Here is a 16,420-nt window from a genome sequence, read left to right on the forward strand (position 1 = left end):
TTTGATTGTTTTCTAAACCCCAACTGGTCCTTCACCTCTCTTCTCCTTCCAGTGCTTCTCTGCCTTTTCCTCGGAGCTACAATGGACAGAATCAAAAGCCAATCTTCTGATACTGCTTGTGCTCTAACCAACAAGTTTGAGAGCCCAGGATCCCTGTACATTTTCCTTTCCCTAGCTCTCAAGCAGCCCCATCTCTCCTGGCATTGAGACTTTTGCAAGACTGGGTTGGGCTTTGAGCGTAGGCTCCACCATCTTCAAGCCATGTGACTCAGAGCAGTCACCTCTGAGCCTCAGTTTGCTGCTCTGTAAAATGGGACTAATGATCCCTTGTCTGCTTACCTCAAATGATATTGAACATGATGGAACTTTGTAAATTGGGAGAGCTGCACAAAATTCTTCTTCTGTAATCATTTTACCCATTTCCTGTCCCTGAGCAAAAATGACCTAAAGTTGCCCTGGCCGGTTTGGCTCAGCGGTTAGAGCATCGGCTCACGGACCAGAGAATCCCGGGTTCGGTTTCTGCTAAGGGTACGTACCTCAGGTGCAGTTTGTCCCGGCCCCTGTTGGGGCCATGTGGGTGGCAACCACTCCATGTGTCTCTCTCACATCGATGTTTCTCTGTCTCTCTTCCTCCCTCTCTCCCTCCCGCTCTATCTGAAGATAAATGCAAAACTGTCCTCGGGTGAAGATAAAAAAAAACAAAAAACGACCTTAAGTTGGCATCTCAATGTTTAAAAGAAAGTGTACACTGGAGGGTCTTGTCAGCAGTCCTTTGAAAATTTAATTAATTGATACCCTCTACCACCCCTGTTCCACACTCAGTTTCTACCTCATAATGCTGCCACAGAATGGGTCAGTCCTGGTCTGACTTCCTGTCTTTCCCCCTGGCAACCTGCTTATCCTCGTCTGGTTCTTGTCACTCTGCCCTTTGTCAGAGAGTCAGTCACGTTGCTTAAGATGGAAGTGGGTGGCTGGCTTCCGTCCACCATAAACCTCTCCTTCTGGATGGTGAGTCCCTCAGGCTCTTGCCTCAGTGATTGTTGGTAATGGCAGGTTACATAATTTGGCCCCTGACCCCCTGTTCTATTCCTCTTGGGTGGATGCCATTTTGTCCTGATGATTTGTCCCTAATTGAGTTGTCAGTTTGGTCTAGAACATCCTGTATACTCACCGGTGTGACCCGCCGCTTCTGCCCTGGGTGCCTGCCTCCTGAGATGATTGTCCACAGGGGCAAAGGCCTAAGGCGAAGGGGATGGGGCGTGTGGGCTAAGGCCGAGAGGAGGTGGGAAGCCTGACAGGAAGTTCCGACTCCCTCCCTTCTGCTGTCCCCTCTGAAACTGGTTTCTTCTGGCTCATGGGTGGCAGCACCTGCAAAAAGGCACCTAGCGTGTAGGAAGTGCTCAAGCTGATTTCCAGAACAGAGGGGAAAAAGCTTTATTTGCAAAGAATAAACCATTAATTTATACAAACTTACATCCCAGTCTATATACATTATGTATAGTTTATATACACAGTATTTCACACTGGGTGCTGCCCCCCCCAAAGCAGCACTGGGCCTGCTCCAGGCCATTCTCATATCCCAACTCCCCTGGGAGAGCCCTGACAGGGGATTAAAAGACAAACTCTGGCTCCCTCTTTGTGCTCACAGGGCCTCGGGGAGCCTCCAGGCAGGAGCTGGGAGAACGCCCAAGGGGAGCGAGTTCTGATGAAGGCGCGGCGGCTCTGTCCCTGCCTGGCCAGACTCCAGAAGGGGCAGCGCTTCCAGCCTGGAGTCTGGGGGCAGAAGAAAGAAGGGGGGCTGGGTGGGGCAGAGACTGCTCCACCCCGCACTCTGCTGAGCCTTCGGGCTGTGGCTCGTTCACCTTGGGCAGGCCACCTCCTCTCTCTGGGCCTCAGTTACCACGTCAGTGATGTGAGGCAGAACGTAGGTTGGGCTGGATTCCCCCAAGGGTCTTTCTGGCTCTAAATTTCTCTGAATGTATTTGCATAAAACACACAGACTTACATGTGGATCAAAGTCTCTTTCACTTCCAGGATTCCTAGCCCTTTCCTGCTCAGCAAAAGAAATTTGGCTCAGGATGGATGACGGGGAAATGAGGCAAGACTACATTTTCCAAGGAACCAGGAACTGAGCAGCCCCGACGGCTGACTTCGTGCCAGCTTTGGCTGGTGAAGCCCAAGCAGCTGGCAGGGGCTCCTGCCATGCAGTTCTCCTGCAAACCTCTGTCATCTGCCTGCTCACAAAAGTCCTTGTCCCATTCTTCATGCAAGACTGGGCCTTCTGCCCGGCCGGTGTGGCTCATGTCCCATGGACTGAGAGGTCCCAGTTTGATTCCCAGTCAGGGCTCATGCCTGGGTCGTGGGCTCGATTCCCAGTGGGGGATGTGCAGGAGGCAGCTGATCAATGTTTCTCTCACATTGGTGTTTCTATCCCTCTCTCTTCCTTCCTCTCTCTAAAACATCAATAAAAACGACTGGGCCTTCTGCTAAACTCACATCAGCATCATTCCAAATGGTGAATCTATGTCCACATTCTCTTATTAGTAAATTGCTTCAGTACTTTGGCAGTAACTGGGTTCCCCAGCTACCTATTGCTTCCTGCATGACCCCCTCCCTCTAGGGTTCCTTTTGAGGGTTCACAATGAATCAAGGATTTGTGTGAATCCTGTCTCCCCTATCATCCCCTCCGTATCTGGAGAATAGGATAGGTGTCAGAATGTCACGTAGGACCACAATTAGGAAACCTTTTCCTTCCTTCTCCTCACAGCCTTTTGACTTTAGAACCAGTCTTCACTGTTCCCTCCATCCCTGAGAGATCCTGGCTGTCCAGAGTTCCCTGTGGTATGCTAGCAAGAGATAAGGAGTCACTTAGTAGCCGCGGGAAGTGGCCAGCTCCTATAGCCCATCTGTAGAGTAACCAAAGAAGGACCTCACTTGCAGTAGGGACTCCATATGTAATAGTTGGTTGGTTCTTGGGGTTGGTAAAACAACATAAGTGGTTTCAGTTCCATGGGTGCTGCAGACCTACTGCTTGGACACGGTGTCAGACAGTTCTTCTGAACACAAGAGCTCTGAGGCTGATGGCTGTTTCCCAAGGAAACATCCTACTCTTTTGCCACAAAGCCTCTGGTAGCCAAGACAACAGGTATTTTCATTAAGGAATGAAAATGAGCATCTCTGGGTTTCTCCCTAGAACACATAAGGATTTGGGGTCCATATTACTATTTTTATTGGTTCTCTCAGAACCCCCAATTCAACACAGAGCTGTGGCACCATGGAACAGTGTTGGAGTCAGGGGTGGCTGAATGAAGCCCCAGGCCTGTGATGTCAGCAGGGTTAGATCATGGTCAAAGCACTTAACCTCACAGAGCCTCGTCTAAACAACAGGGTTAGTAATATCAAAGGAAATAGTAAGAGAGAAAGTTCTGCCCTGGTCAATGTGCTTCAGCGGCTAGAGCATCAGTCCACAGGCCACAGGGTTGCGGGTTTGATTTCGGTCAAGGGCACGTACCTGGATTGCAGGTTCGATTCCCGGCCCTGGTTGGGGTGCGTCCAGGAGACAACCAATTGATGTGTCTCTCTCAGATCAATGTTTCTCTCTTTCTCTCTCATCTTCCACTCTCTCTAAAAAAATCAATGGAAAAATATCCTTGGGTGAGGATTAAACAGAGAAAGAGGTGGGGGGGGGAGGGAGAGAGAGAGAAAGAGAAGTTTCCAAATTTTAAGGAGACATTGTCATCTGTTCCTGCTATGCCCAAGGACTGTCCAAGGCACTGTACAGAGCCAGGCCACACATGTGCCTTAAGTTTGCTTCACCTGGGTTTACAAGGCTGTCATTGGCAACTAGACAATGACGGTGCAGATCCCCACCTCCTGCCCTAACTCTTAAAGGGCCAAGCAATGTAGTTGCTTAGAAAGGGAAGGCACAGCTGTGGAGTGAGTTCCTGCAGTTCTTGGTAAATTTCAGCTGCCCAAAGGAACTTAGTTTCCATCTCCTCAAAAGGAAACTTGTTTCATGAGCAAGAGTAGCAGACTGTACAAGAACGGCCCTTCCAGCTTTGGGCCAGACCCAGCACCCAGGAGCGGGGCTGGGCCCAGGCAGTTAGAAATAAGGCCCTTGAGCCCAGACTGGTGTGGCTTAGTCAATTGAGCATCATCCCATGTGCCAAAAGGTTGCTGGTTAGATTTCCGGTCAGGGTACATGTCTGGGTTGTGGGCTCCATCCCCAGTAGGGGGGCATGCAGGAGGCAGCCAATTGATGTTTCTCCCCCTTTCTTTAAAATCAATTAACAAAAGAAAGAGATAAGGCCCTTGAATGGTCGCACCATATGATCCGGTGGGAAGCTTGGGGAAGTGGCAGAGCCCTGGCCAAGATGCCTAGATACCAGCTTCTGAGCCTGGATTCAGGGGAGCAACACTAGAACTCATGCTGACTGTGCTGTGCCCTGGCTTTCTGAAGCCAGAGTGAAGGAAGTGAGGGTCAGCAGAGCATCAGCTGCTGTCCTTTCAGATAAGGCCGGGGCCACTGACCACTTGGCTTGTGGCAAACTTGAAAAAACCCCTGTCCTATGCCCACCTGTTGTCCTTGGTCAGGCAGAGAAGCTCTGCCCTGATGAGGCCCAGGGGCCGGTTAGGACTGGGAATTCTAGTAGGCGACTAAAGGAGCTGCCTAAATATTGGGGTTTGAAGGGACTTCTGGGGGTCGTCCACTACAGCACTTTGCCCTCAGACACAACTCGACTAGATGAATATTTGTGTGGCTTCATAAATGGAAGATTTTCTTTGTGCCCAGGGAATCTCAAGAGTATCCCGTATCCCACAGTCACATAAGCATAGGTCCCAGCTTAGGCACCTGTCTCAGACAGAGGTAGGCTCTGTGGAGAGAGACACAGGAGGTCTAGCCAGGCTGGGAAGGGTGGGGGAGGGGCGATTAGGAGGGGACCCAGGGAGTTTTCTGAGCCTGAAGCACAGCTGTAAACAAAGTGAAACACATGTGGCCCCAAGTCTGGCTTCAGGGTCTTCCGCAGGCAGGTTGGTGGCCATTCCCTGCAATCATTCCAAGGAAGAGCAAGCCTCCCATCCCCAAAGCCCTGGCGAGCTGCTGCGGCCGGCTCTCTGCCTGAGTGGGAAGAGCTCGCTGCCCATCTGCAGGTGGAGCAGCAGGAATACTTCCACTGCCCAGGTCGCCTGCTGGGCAGGTTTGTCCCTTGGTCTCTGCTACAAGCACCCGCCTTTGCCCTCCAGCCCCGCCCCTGCCCCACACCCACCCCAGACAGGAGCAGCAGCCCCTTTAGGGTCAGAAACGAGCCCTCCAGTCTGGAGTACACCTCTGCTTTCTCTCGCCTGCTGCCCCAGACCCTCACTTTAGTGCAACAAACGAGAACTCTGACCACAGGGACCTTGAAGTTGAAGAGTCATGCCATCAGCCAGTCAACATGGAGACAAGGAAGCCACTTGTGCTTCATGTAAACTCTGGAGCTCCATCAACTGTCCTGTTAACTCAAGGCATCACTGGGGAATAAATAGCAGTGGGGCCTTTCTCTCTGCAGCTGCAACACCCATATGCCTCACTCCACAGCAACACTTTGAGGTTCTGGGGGTCCCAGCTCCCAGACCTGGGACAAGGGCGTGGGCAGGGGTCAAATGGGGGGAATCTAGGATGAAGGGGCCTCGCCCAGCCTGATGGCCCCAAAGAAGGTGGTGTGCTTGCTCATGTTGATGGAGATGTCGGCGTGCACCATCTTCACGGCGATCTTCTGCCGGGCTTTGAGGAGGCAGACGCCTGCGGTGTAGCACGTGTTGTAGTTGGTCTTGCCCGTCTCGATGCTGCGGGTACACTGCAGAAAGGGCTTCTCGTCCACCACCACCTCATAGCTGGCAAAGTCAGTGAAGTTGATGTAGTATACCTGGGTGAGAGGTAACAAGAAGGGATTGGGGGAGAGAGGAAAGAGGGTGGGGCCCGCCCCTGTCATGAACAATGGGAACTTCTCAGACAAGCTGCCGGTACACCTTGCAAAGGGGTAGTGCCACTTTAGCTGAAGGCTTGCTAGTTAGCCCATAGGAAAGGCTTATACTCTGTCCTTCCCCGACTCTGTGGGGCTCAGGTGGCTGAGCAAATCTTTCAATAGCACACCACTTGTAAACTTTGAGGGCAAGGAACCTGCCTTAATAGCCCCTTTACCTCTCTGACCCCTCCCCCCCTCCTCTGCCCTGGCATGAAACAGTACTCTGTACAGAGGGTGGTCAATCAGAGCTATGGACCCAAATGAATACAAACTAACTTCCCCCAGTGGCAAGCCCCAAGGACTATTTGCACATAAAGTTCGAAGCCACTGGTTTTCCCAAGAGGGGACAGTGACAACTTGCCATTTCTTCAGCTGCTTTGCAGCCCGTCCCCGCCCCTGCGGCATTCCCCTCGTGGATTCTCAGCAGGCCTTGGCCCTCTCGGCTGACGATGGAGGAAACAGATCCAGAGAGATGGAGAGCTAGCCACCACAAATGAGGTCAAGAATTTGGAAGGGCAAAACCCAGGCCCCTAGCTTTACTTTGTGGCCACAAGGAAGTGTGAACCTACGTTTAACGGCCCAGTGTCCAAGGGAGCCCGAGGCCACTCCAGTTCTCTCCTAGGCCTGGAAAATTAATGTTTGTTCTTCACTACGCAGCCTTGATCCCCCACCAAATGGAGCTTAGGAAAAATGCACCATAGGTCACAGGGATTACATCCATGTGCCCCCTGGGGATCAGGACCCTCAATCACTTTATCAAAGGTTCCTCCCTCCCTCTTCAGGAGGGAGCACCGAATTCAGGTGCCACATAATTTCTTTGGTCAGCACTCAATCTGTGGACTCAGCAAGTGCTTATTAACCCACCTTCACTGGCCACTCCCCTGTGAGGCCCTGCTGCTGGCTCCACAGTCCTTCTGTCCTTCTGTCCATCTGCCTGCTTGCTGCCCACCCCACAGAAGCCCCGATCTCAAAGCTCATCTACCTCTAGCTCTGGGGAGCCACCCAGCGGAGGCAACCACCCGGGGGTGGAAGTGGCAGTCCTGGTGAGTGGGCCCGGGCAGGAGAAGGACAAAAACAGAGGCAGAAAAGGGCTGGGAGAATGACAGCAGGAAGAAGGCGAGGTGACGGAGAAACAGGAGGTAGAGAAATAAATGGGAGAAAGAGGAAGGAAAGATAGTCAGAAGTTTTTCAAGGCTGATAGAAAGTCCACGGGAGTACTTTTCATGACAAAGCCGGTGGTGTGGTGGAAAGGGTGCTCAGCAGCCCTGGAACTGACTTTCAGAGAATGTACCGAGATGGAGTTCAAGTTGGGCAGTGGAATCAAATGGGGTGGGGGTGGGTGGGTGGTGGGTGGGGGAAGAACAAGGGCCTGGGGCCCTGCAGGAGGCAATCAATGCCAGGGTGTGGGAGGGGCCTCTTTGCCGTTTTTTTCAATGATATCTGGCTGGCGGAAAAACCAAAACAGCCCCCTCTCTCTTTTCTTTCAACTCCCTCCCCGTATGGTGCCCCCAGCCCCCTCACCCGCCAAAGCAGGCTGGTCTTGGCTGGCTCCACAGTGCCCCTATGTGGCCTGCACCGGATCTGCATTCTGGATATAAGAAGAGTTAGGCCTAAGACCGTACTCACTTCTACCTGACTATAGATGAAGTAGGTGCCGTCCACCAGTACCTCCAGCTCCCCGCTGCGGGGATGTAGCTTAAACACCTTGGGGTTCATAGTGATGCGAGACCAGTCATTGAGCACTCCACCTGAAAGATCTCAGTATGAGAGAAGGGCAGTCACTCAGCACATGTCAGAATAATCTGGGCAACAGAAACAAGATTTATCAAGCAATACACAACCCCCACCCCTATTCCACCGCAACCTGCATAGCCCAGGGGGTCAAGCCTTAAGGAGAACATTTGGAACTACAGAAAGTTTTGTGTTTATAAAGCGGCTGCCGGGCTGGCCTCAGGACCCGGGGAACTGCTTGTCTGTCTTCCTCTCTCCTTCCCTGACCCCTCCATCTGGAGGGTCTTTAACCAACACCTTCCAGTTGGAATTGGGGGTGGGGAGTGAGAAGAGTGTGGGCACACGAACCTATTTTCTTTGTTGCTCTGGGGCCTGCACAGGCAAAATTCAGACACTGAGTGGCAGGCTAGCTCTGATGATTCCACTTTATTTCACCAGCCAGAATGCCTAAATTCCTCTCCTGTCTCACAGGTTCATGGATTTTCTCCTTCTCCATGGGAGATTCCTTCACACGCACTCCTTTCTGGAAAGTCTTCCTTTCCCCCAGGAAAAGCTTAGCCCAAGGAATGGTCTATACCCGGAGAACCTTAGTGACCAGGGGTGTCAGACTTCACGGCAGCCAGAGAGTGTGACTCCATGGGGGAGAAGGGTGTTTACGAGAGGGAGGGCAGCCTGCCAAGCAGCGTGAGAACCAGCCCAGGGGATGGCAAGGGTGTCTGGGAGCTGAAGCACCCCTGGAAAAGCTTCTGTCTCTCCAACCCACCCATTCGGGGCGGAGGGGCCATCCTACCACCTAGGCTGGACACTGGGCACCAGCAGGGGAGGACAGAGGAAGAGCTTCCCTTTCCATCCTGCAGAGAGGGGGGAGGGGGGATGTCTCCCTGCCCCAAGAGAAGGGAGTCCAAGCCTCTGGGGCCTCTCCCCCTCCAAACTGTCCATTCTCAACCCAGGAAATTAGGTTTTGAACATCCATCTTTGGCTACTCTCAGGAGGCCCATCTTCCCTTGAGGTAATGATGGGACGGGAGTTGGGAAGAGATGCCCTGGCTCAGCCCCTTCAAATCCACTCTGCATGATATCCTCCTACCCCCATTCTCTCACTTCTGCTCCTGGGCGTTGGCCTAGAAGGGTTGGGACTAGTCTTGCGGTGTGCTAGTGGGAGCAAAATCAGGAGTTTCTGGCGCAGAATAAACACTGAGGCTACTTATCCAGACACCCAAACATATCTGTTTCCTGTCTGTCTCACGCCTCCCCGGACAGAGAGTGGTCACAACTCACCCAGAGCCCTGGGGCACCTGGTCCCAGCAGGACCACTTGGGTTCTGGTGCCATTCTGCTCCTACTTATACTTCTGCAGCTATTAAGTCAGCCATGCAGGTGGCAGTTCCGATGCAGCTAAGCCCAGTCATTAAGAAAGCTCAGCCCAGCCAGTTCGAGACTGACTGGGCTCTTCCAAGCTGGCCCCATGTAGCAGGTTTCTTGACCTGCATATACTGTATCTGCACTCATAGCCCTTCCCTTTCCCTCCAAGTTCTGCGCGCCTTTGGCATCTTGGCTGGCTTGCTACTTCCCAAGGCTCCTGGGGGGTTCACGCCATTCATGCCCTGGGGACTGGACATTATTTCAAAGCGCTGTTTTTCATGAATGTTCACGTCTCTTTAGGGAAGAACATGAACCTAATCATTCAGTGGTGTGTACGCACATCACTGAAGTACCACAGTGCAGTGGAAAGAGTCAGCCAGATGTCACTGTGAATCCCAGCTCCTACACTTAACTGAAATCTTGGGCCAGTTAATTCACCTCTCTGAGCTTCAGTTTCTGGCTCTGTAAGAAGGAGCTAATACCTACCTCATAGGATTGTTGTGGGGGTCAAATAAAATAAAAGCCAAAGAAAGCATGTTGAAAACTGTAAAGCACCATACAAATCTAAGGCACTATGATTTATTACGGTCTTGTCCAATCTCTCTGGGACTCTGTTTCCCCATCTTTTGAAAGCAAGAATTACATTCAATCAGCATTTCTTAACCTCCTTAAACCTGTTCTCCCTTTTTCCAGATGCTAGCATCCTGTACTTCCTGGAGAATCTAACATGCCCCCCACCTCCCTGTACAGATCCATCAGACACGAATTTATATTTATATACTTTTCCCTTCTCTAATTTGTGTTGTGAAAACATTGATAAAATTATACATATCCCCATGGTGACTCTGACAGAACCTCCATCACCCAACAATTCCCATCTATATGATGTCTCAAGTCCCTCTCAGCTTCCTCACCAGTGTTTCTAACTGCAATTTGGGTGTTGTGGCTGATCTTGGTGCAAGCAATTACCCAGGATGGACAGCAGAGGGCAACATGGAGTAGAGGATGGCTCCCTAGTGCCTAGGGTACCTCAGGGGTCTGGAAGGATCTAGGCTGGGTGATTACTTGGAAGCTGGGGGAGAGGAGGAGGAGAAGCTCCTGTTGGCTAGAGAGCCGACTTTGACTCTTACCATTCTTGACTTGAATTGCTGACCCTTGGCCCTGCAGATGCACCACAGCTGGCTGGGAGGATGAGAAGGACAGAGAGAGGAGTCACTGTGAGAAATATTTCCACCTTGGACTTCTAGTCTCCTTTCTGATTCCAATTCTGATCCTTCTTCCTTGCCTTGGGATGCTAGTGACCACCGTGTGACTAGAGAGTGATATGATTGTGTGGTTTGGCCACTTCCTAGCGGTGCAACCTCAACCAGATGTATGCCTCTAAGCCTTGTTTCCCTAACTGTAAAATGGGAATTTGAAAGATCTCTGGCCTCTCTCACAGGATGTTTGAAGATCAAATGAGGTGATGGATACAAAATTGCCCTGGAAGCCATCAAGCTTTGCGCAGCTGTGTAGGTTTAATGGTGGCCAAACAGCTGGAGCGAGGGAGGCTGAGATGAGAGGAGGCCAGGCAGTAGAACCTGCCAATAGAGACAGATTAGGAAGCTCAAAGACTAGGGAGGAGGCCTTCAGGCCTTTAAGGCAGAAGCCCAGGCTGGGCTTGGCCTGGAGCTGGTTGGCTGATTTTCAAGGATACACTCTTAAACTTCTAAGCTCCTGATCCCAGGCTGTCTGAGTGCCGACAAGGTGTCTGGGGGAGTTGGAGGCCCAGGTGAATAGGGCCTGTCTGGAGGCTCATTCTAGCTGACTACCGTGTGTGGACATGGTGACCCTCTGTCTGTTGTGGAATTGGGGAAATGGCCCTGGGAAGACTCAGCTCCCTTAGCCAAAGGCAGGCCCTGGGGCAAAGCTTTTGTGTTCACAGAGATGGGAGAGGCTGTGAGAGAAAAACCTCAGAACCTTCAGAGCAGCCTCACAAAATAAAGCCTGAGCACATTTAACGGAGCAAACTCAAAGGTGCCTCTAGCCCGTGGCTTTCCCTCCTCCCCAGGTAGAGAGCAATTCCCAGCCAACCTGGTTCTCTCGAGTTCCGGCTTTGTTAGCAGCACCTGTGAAATAGGACAGGGCAATCAGAGGGCATGCTCTTTCTCCTTCCCTTTGTTCTCACCTAGGCAGCCAGCGGCTAGGGGCGGTGCCCCCTGCAGCCAAACCTTGGGATGGGACAGGTCACCCCTTCCATCTGTCACTTGTCCCTGACCTGCATTTTCAGTGGGCCTGGCATCCAGCAGGGACAGTAGCCTCTTGCCATTGCTGACCCCAGGCAAGTCCCACTGAGCACACACAGGGACAGATGAGGGAGCATCACTGTGACTGTGTGATCCTGAGACAATGCTGTTAGCTTCTTTAGCCTTTTGCTTCCTTTCTATTAGTTTTCTTCATAGAGTGCGTTGCCATTTGTAAATATTCTACTTCTTCAATCATCTCCCTCCTCCTCTAGGACATAAACCACACGAGAATAGGGACCACTTATCAATGTATCTTTTACACGTAGAAAATGCTCAATTAATGTTCATGGAAAGATTGAATGAAAAACAATCTCCAAATCCATCTCTTGTTGCTATGGTCAGACTGATTAGCCTCATTTGAATTATGGCTCAAAGAATCTGAATCCTGCTACAGACTTCATGGACCTACAGACTTCATGGACCTAGAGTCAGCTGTAAAAAGTCTGTTTCTTTAAAGCCCCAAGATACAGGAGGGGAGCAGGAGAGGCAAATAACAACTGGCCAAGCCCAGGTAGTCTGACTCCTGTCAAGTCCAATCAGGCAGGTTTTGATCTGCCTCTATACCTCTTGGATGCCCTTCTGGGCCCAAAGGGAAAAATGCAAGGATATGAAATGCTATTCAAATGGGCAGTGTGGTGGGTGAGGATGTAGTGCAAAGAGCACTTGGTCTCTCAACAGGACAGTGTTGGTGCCTGGGCTTGCTTCTCCCACAGCCTGAGTAACTCTAAGTTTTCAACCTTGACTATCAGCAACTGCTTGTCTACCTCTATGAGAAGGGCACTTTAGAGTTCATGGGACGAGACCATTCTGGGGCTGGTATCTTGCCCAGTCATCAATATTCTTCCCCATATCAACATCAGCACAGGAGTTTAGATGCTGGGTATTGGAGCAGAGCCAATTCATCTCCTACAGCAGCTTCAGTGAACCCTCAGGGCCTCTGTCTCAGGCTCAGATGAGTTTACTGGCCCACTCCAGGGAAGCCTAGACGAAAGGAGGGCTTGTGATGGAAGGGTTGAGACAGGTCAAGAACAGGTGACGCGTCTTTGACAGGTTGGTATAAAGAAGAAGTTAGAGCCGGTTAGACCCTACTGACTTCTTTTATCTGTAGTTTTACACTGAGCTAGGAAACCTGCATTTCTTATTGAACACCCATGCCACTGGCACCATTTGAAACTGCTCTCAGGATCGCCCACCCCTGCTTTGCTAAAGTCCTGGTAAAGGAGCCTGAGGGAGGGTGGAGGAACAGGAACTCACCAGAAGGTCCCTGGAGGCCAGGGGGTCCTTGAGGACCAGGAGGACCTGGAGGGCCAGGTGGCCCCATAACAGTTGTTCCTGGAATTCCAGGAATCCCTGGGATTCCTGGAGGTCCCTGGGGTCCTGGAGGTCCTGGAGGTCCTGGGGGGCCATTTGGCCCAGGAGGTCCTGCCTTCTTTCCTGCAAGACAAGATTCAGTGTCACATTTGTAGTTATATTGTCTGAGGATGTACTGTCAGGAGTTCTATGGACTTCCAATGACAAAAAGTCAGCACTCTGGGAATTCTTGCTATTAAAGAGGTGAATAGCTTTATCACCGCCCCCCCCCCCCCCGTATGTGTGTGTCTCTCCCTCCTTTTATGAATGATAATTTACAGAGTTGGGTTTGAAGATAATAGAGATAAATGGCCCTCAAGGAGCTTAGTCTAGTGAGGAAACAGACATAATCACAGGAAATTAGAAGCACCACATTCATGGTGGGGTCAAAATGCTGAAGAGGTTAGGAAAGTCATGTCCCATTTCAGCTGAGTTCAAAGGATCTGAATTACCATGTGGCCAGACCTATGGGTCACTTTTTAGAACAGTGAGAACTGTCGAAGGGAGTGGCTTTCATGTTTACTTCCCAGTTCAGTGGACTTGATGCAGATGTAAGAGGAAGCTAGGAGCGCAGCCTGCCCTTAGGAATAACATCAGCTCCAGGAAGCTTTCCTCTGGGAGTCAGGATGTACAGGAACTGGGGGGATGGAGGAAGTGCTTGCTGGGAATGAGGAATGGGAAGGAGTTTGGGAGATGAGATGGGGGCTTAATGTGGGGAGGGGGGAAGGAAAGGGAGGGAGGGAGGGAGAGAGAGAGGGAAAGGTAAAAGAAAGAGGAGGAGATGGAGGAAAAAAGGAGAGGTGGGCAGTAGAAAGAGCTGAAGAGGAGGCAGCAGACTTTGCTTTCTCAGCTGATCTCTCTAAACCCTATTTTTAAAGGTCTCTGGGAAAGGAAATTCTACACACTCCCTTGGTAACAGGTTCCAATGTTTATCACCACTTACTATCAGGAACTTTTTTTTTTGTATATTTAATTGAAATCCCTTCTGTGGCAGTTCAAGGTCTTATTCAAGTGTTTGTGTACATAGTGAAGAATAGTTACCATCATACATATAATAACCCTCATATTCTCAAAGACACTGTCACTTATCAACCCCTCCATTTTTATATGATAGATAATCCAGCTTCCCAGTCTTTCCTCAGAGACCCTATTCTTGAATGTATTATTATTATTATCATTATTATTATTTTAAAACATGATTTTATTGTTTGTTTGAGAGAGAAGAAAAACATCAATTGGCTGTCTCCTGCACGCCCCATACCAGGCATTGAGCCCACAACCCAGCTATGAGCCCTGACCGGGAATTGAACTGGCGACCTTTAGGTGCACCAAACAATGCTCGATCTTCTGAGCCACGCCAGTGGGCTTGAATGCATTATAAATTAAGTCCATCAACTCCTCCTCCTTTTTGTCCCCACTATCCTTTCAGAACAGTCTTGAATCTCCTGTTCCATGTTCCAGTCCTCTCAACAGTCCCACCAGGATGTAGTTATGTTCACTGGCTCCTAACTATAATCTTGAATGCAAACCTCCAGATCCTCCTGTTTAATTCCTTTGCCCTGTACAGCCCAATTCAAGCACTGTAGGTGGTCACAGGTGGGTGTCTCCTTTGCACATTCACCACTTTCTCACACTTTTGTGGAAGTCCCAGGAATGGAAGTCTTTTATCAGACTCCACCACACTGTCTTCACCTGTGGTACTTTCATCATTTTCCATATAACCCTCTTGAGTCTCACTTAAATACCTCCTTCCTGCTCCCCAATTCCCTGCTCTGCAGACTCTTAGGCAGAAGAATCCTGTCTTGATTTATCATGTCCTCCTTTAAGAGTAATGCTGCATGTTCAAGAGACCTGATCCCCATGGCAACACGCTCAAAAGGCCAGTGGTATATGTCTAACCACATCTGCACTGGGAATGAAACAATGGGGTCATCATGGGGCCCTTTGCCCAGGGAGGAAAGGAAGGTCCAGAGAGCCTCTCTCCTGGGAGCTTTAGCATTTTCACTACACTTAGCAGCCAAATATTGCATCTTCCCGGTTTCTAGATCTAGCCAATTTCAAGATGCTGAACAGGAAAGCCATCTCCCTTCAGATCTGGGCAGCTTCCAAATAAGGCTCATTCAACGCCCAAATTTCAATTCCAGCTAGTGTAGTGGAAAAAACATGGAATCTGAAGTCAGGAGATAAGGCCGTAAGCTCCCAAATCCACCACGGACACATTTTGGGCAAATCCCTTCCTCTCCCTGAGCCTTAGTTTCAACATCGGTGATTTCTCTAAGTTTCCTCCCAAGACTGAGGTTTCTTAAGGAGGAATGACCCCCACCCCCGGCGGTCAGGAAACTTCTCTAGCCTGACTGTAAGGTTTGCTTCTCCCTCACTGTTCTCTGGGAAGTGTGAACACAGAGGACGGTGCATCTTAGGCTGTGCTACGTTGTGGAATTTCCAGGCCTAACAGTGATTTTTCAAGCTACAGGGTGCTGCAGACCTCACTGTCAAGGCTGTAAGTCTCTTGTGATTGCTAATGTAATTTTGGAAGAATTACAGCCAGAAACTCTTCCAGTGAAAGAGAATAATGGTTGCGGTGTAAACAGAGAAGGTTCACTTGTGAAAATGGTAGAAGGCACTTGGGAAAAAGCTCTTGCTGTGAAGTAGTTCTGCAGCTGGTCTTTGCTCCTCGGCAACCACGTTCAGGCAAGTGCTCTCCTCATGCTTGCAGAGTCATGGGAAGTTGGCCCGGAGAAAAGCATGACCCCTGGACCAAGAAGATGACTTTGGAGGATTGAATTCGTTCTCCGGATTTCCTTACTTTAACAGAGCACTTCATAACACAAAAGCCCGGTGACTTTTATACTTAGAAAGTTACCCTTTGTGGTCTTAGATGAAAGTATACATTCTTTTCAAAGCTAACTTTCATGAAAAGGTATTTTATTAACCTTTTAGCAAAGTCCAAATAGTTGAAAGAACAACTGAATGAAAAGCAGGTGAACAAAAATGTGGGGGGGGGGGAGAGGGAGAGAGCGGGAGGGAGGGAAGGAGAGAGGGAGGGAGGGAGAGAGGGAGAGAGAGAGAGAGAGAGAGAGAGAGGTGAAAGACAATATCAACCAGTTGCCTCCCATAACGCACAACCTGGGCATGAGCCCTAACTGGAAATAGAACCAGCAACTTTTCAGTACATGAGACAATGCTCAATGAACTGAGCCACACTGGCCAGGGCTATACTGTCTGTCTTAAAGGAATGTGACAAGAGTTAAAAACTGCATGTTTGAAAGTCAAATTTCCTTTCTTAAAAGACAGTTCTCTTGGTGAACACCCAGGCTCCATGGAGAAAGGTTTCCTTAGTGGCTCCACCTCTCTGGCTGTTTTCCAACTTAGCTCAGGTCCACAGGAGGTCAGGCCACTCCTTGGCTTCCTTAAAACAGGGATGCAGGTTTTCTATATGGGCCATGGCACCTCAAGCCACCAGAGCACCCTAGCGCTCAGAGAAATGGTAGGCGACAGCTGAAGCCAGTCTTTTTGGCCTAGTCTGGGGAGGACAATCTATTCTATAAAGCTCTAGAAATCTTAACCAACAGAATAATTTCATTTAAAACATTTTAATGAGCCCTGGCCGGTTTGGCTCAGCGGTTAGAGCATCCACCTGCGGTCCGGAGAGACCCGGGTTCAGTTCCCGGTAAGGGCGTGTGCCTCGG

At 50.2% G+C, this 16,420-nt stretch overlaps 1 protein-coding gene across 7 annotated transcripts in view; it reads right to left on the reverse strand.

Moving 5' to 3' along the window:
• Window positions 1-5,508: 5,508 nt before the first annotated feature.
• EDA (ectodysplasin A) overlaps window positions 5,509-16,420 on the reverse strand; it is a 339,263-nt gene continuing 328,351 nt past the window's right edge. Inside the window, exons 4-8 of one of the 7 annotated variants that reach the window (XM_036270887.1) lie at window positions 12,636-12,815; window positions 11,170-11,204; window positions 10,227-10,278; window positions 7,632-7,762; window positions 5,509-5,906 (exon numbers count right to left, since the gene is read on the reverse strand). In XM_036270887.1, the coding sequence (XP_036126780.1) occupies window positions 5,655-5,906; window positions 7,632-7,762; window positions 10,227-10,278; window positions 11,170-11,204; window positions 12,636-12,815 (650 nt within the window). In that variant the 3' untranslated portion in view covers window positions 5,509-5,654. The remainder of the gene's footprint in view (window positions 5,907-7,631; window positions 7,763-10,226; window positions 10,279-11,169; window positions 11,205-12,635; window positions 12,816-16,420) is intronic. The other 6 variants (XM_036270890.1, XM_036270888.1, XM_036270892.1 and 3 more) reach the window with 6 other exon arrangements.

The sequence above is a fragment of the Molossus molossus genome, unplaced genomic scaffold, assembly GCF_014108415.1.
Source record: "Molossus molossus isolate mMolMol1 unplaced genomic scaffold, mMolMol1.p scaffold_m16_p_2, whole genome shotgun sequence".
NCBI classification, from domain to species: Eukaryota; Metazoa; Chordata; class Mammalia; order Chiroptera; family Molossidae; genus Molossus; species Molossus molossus.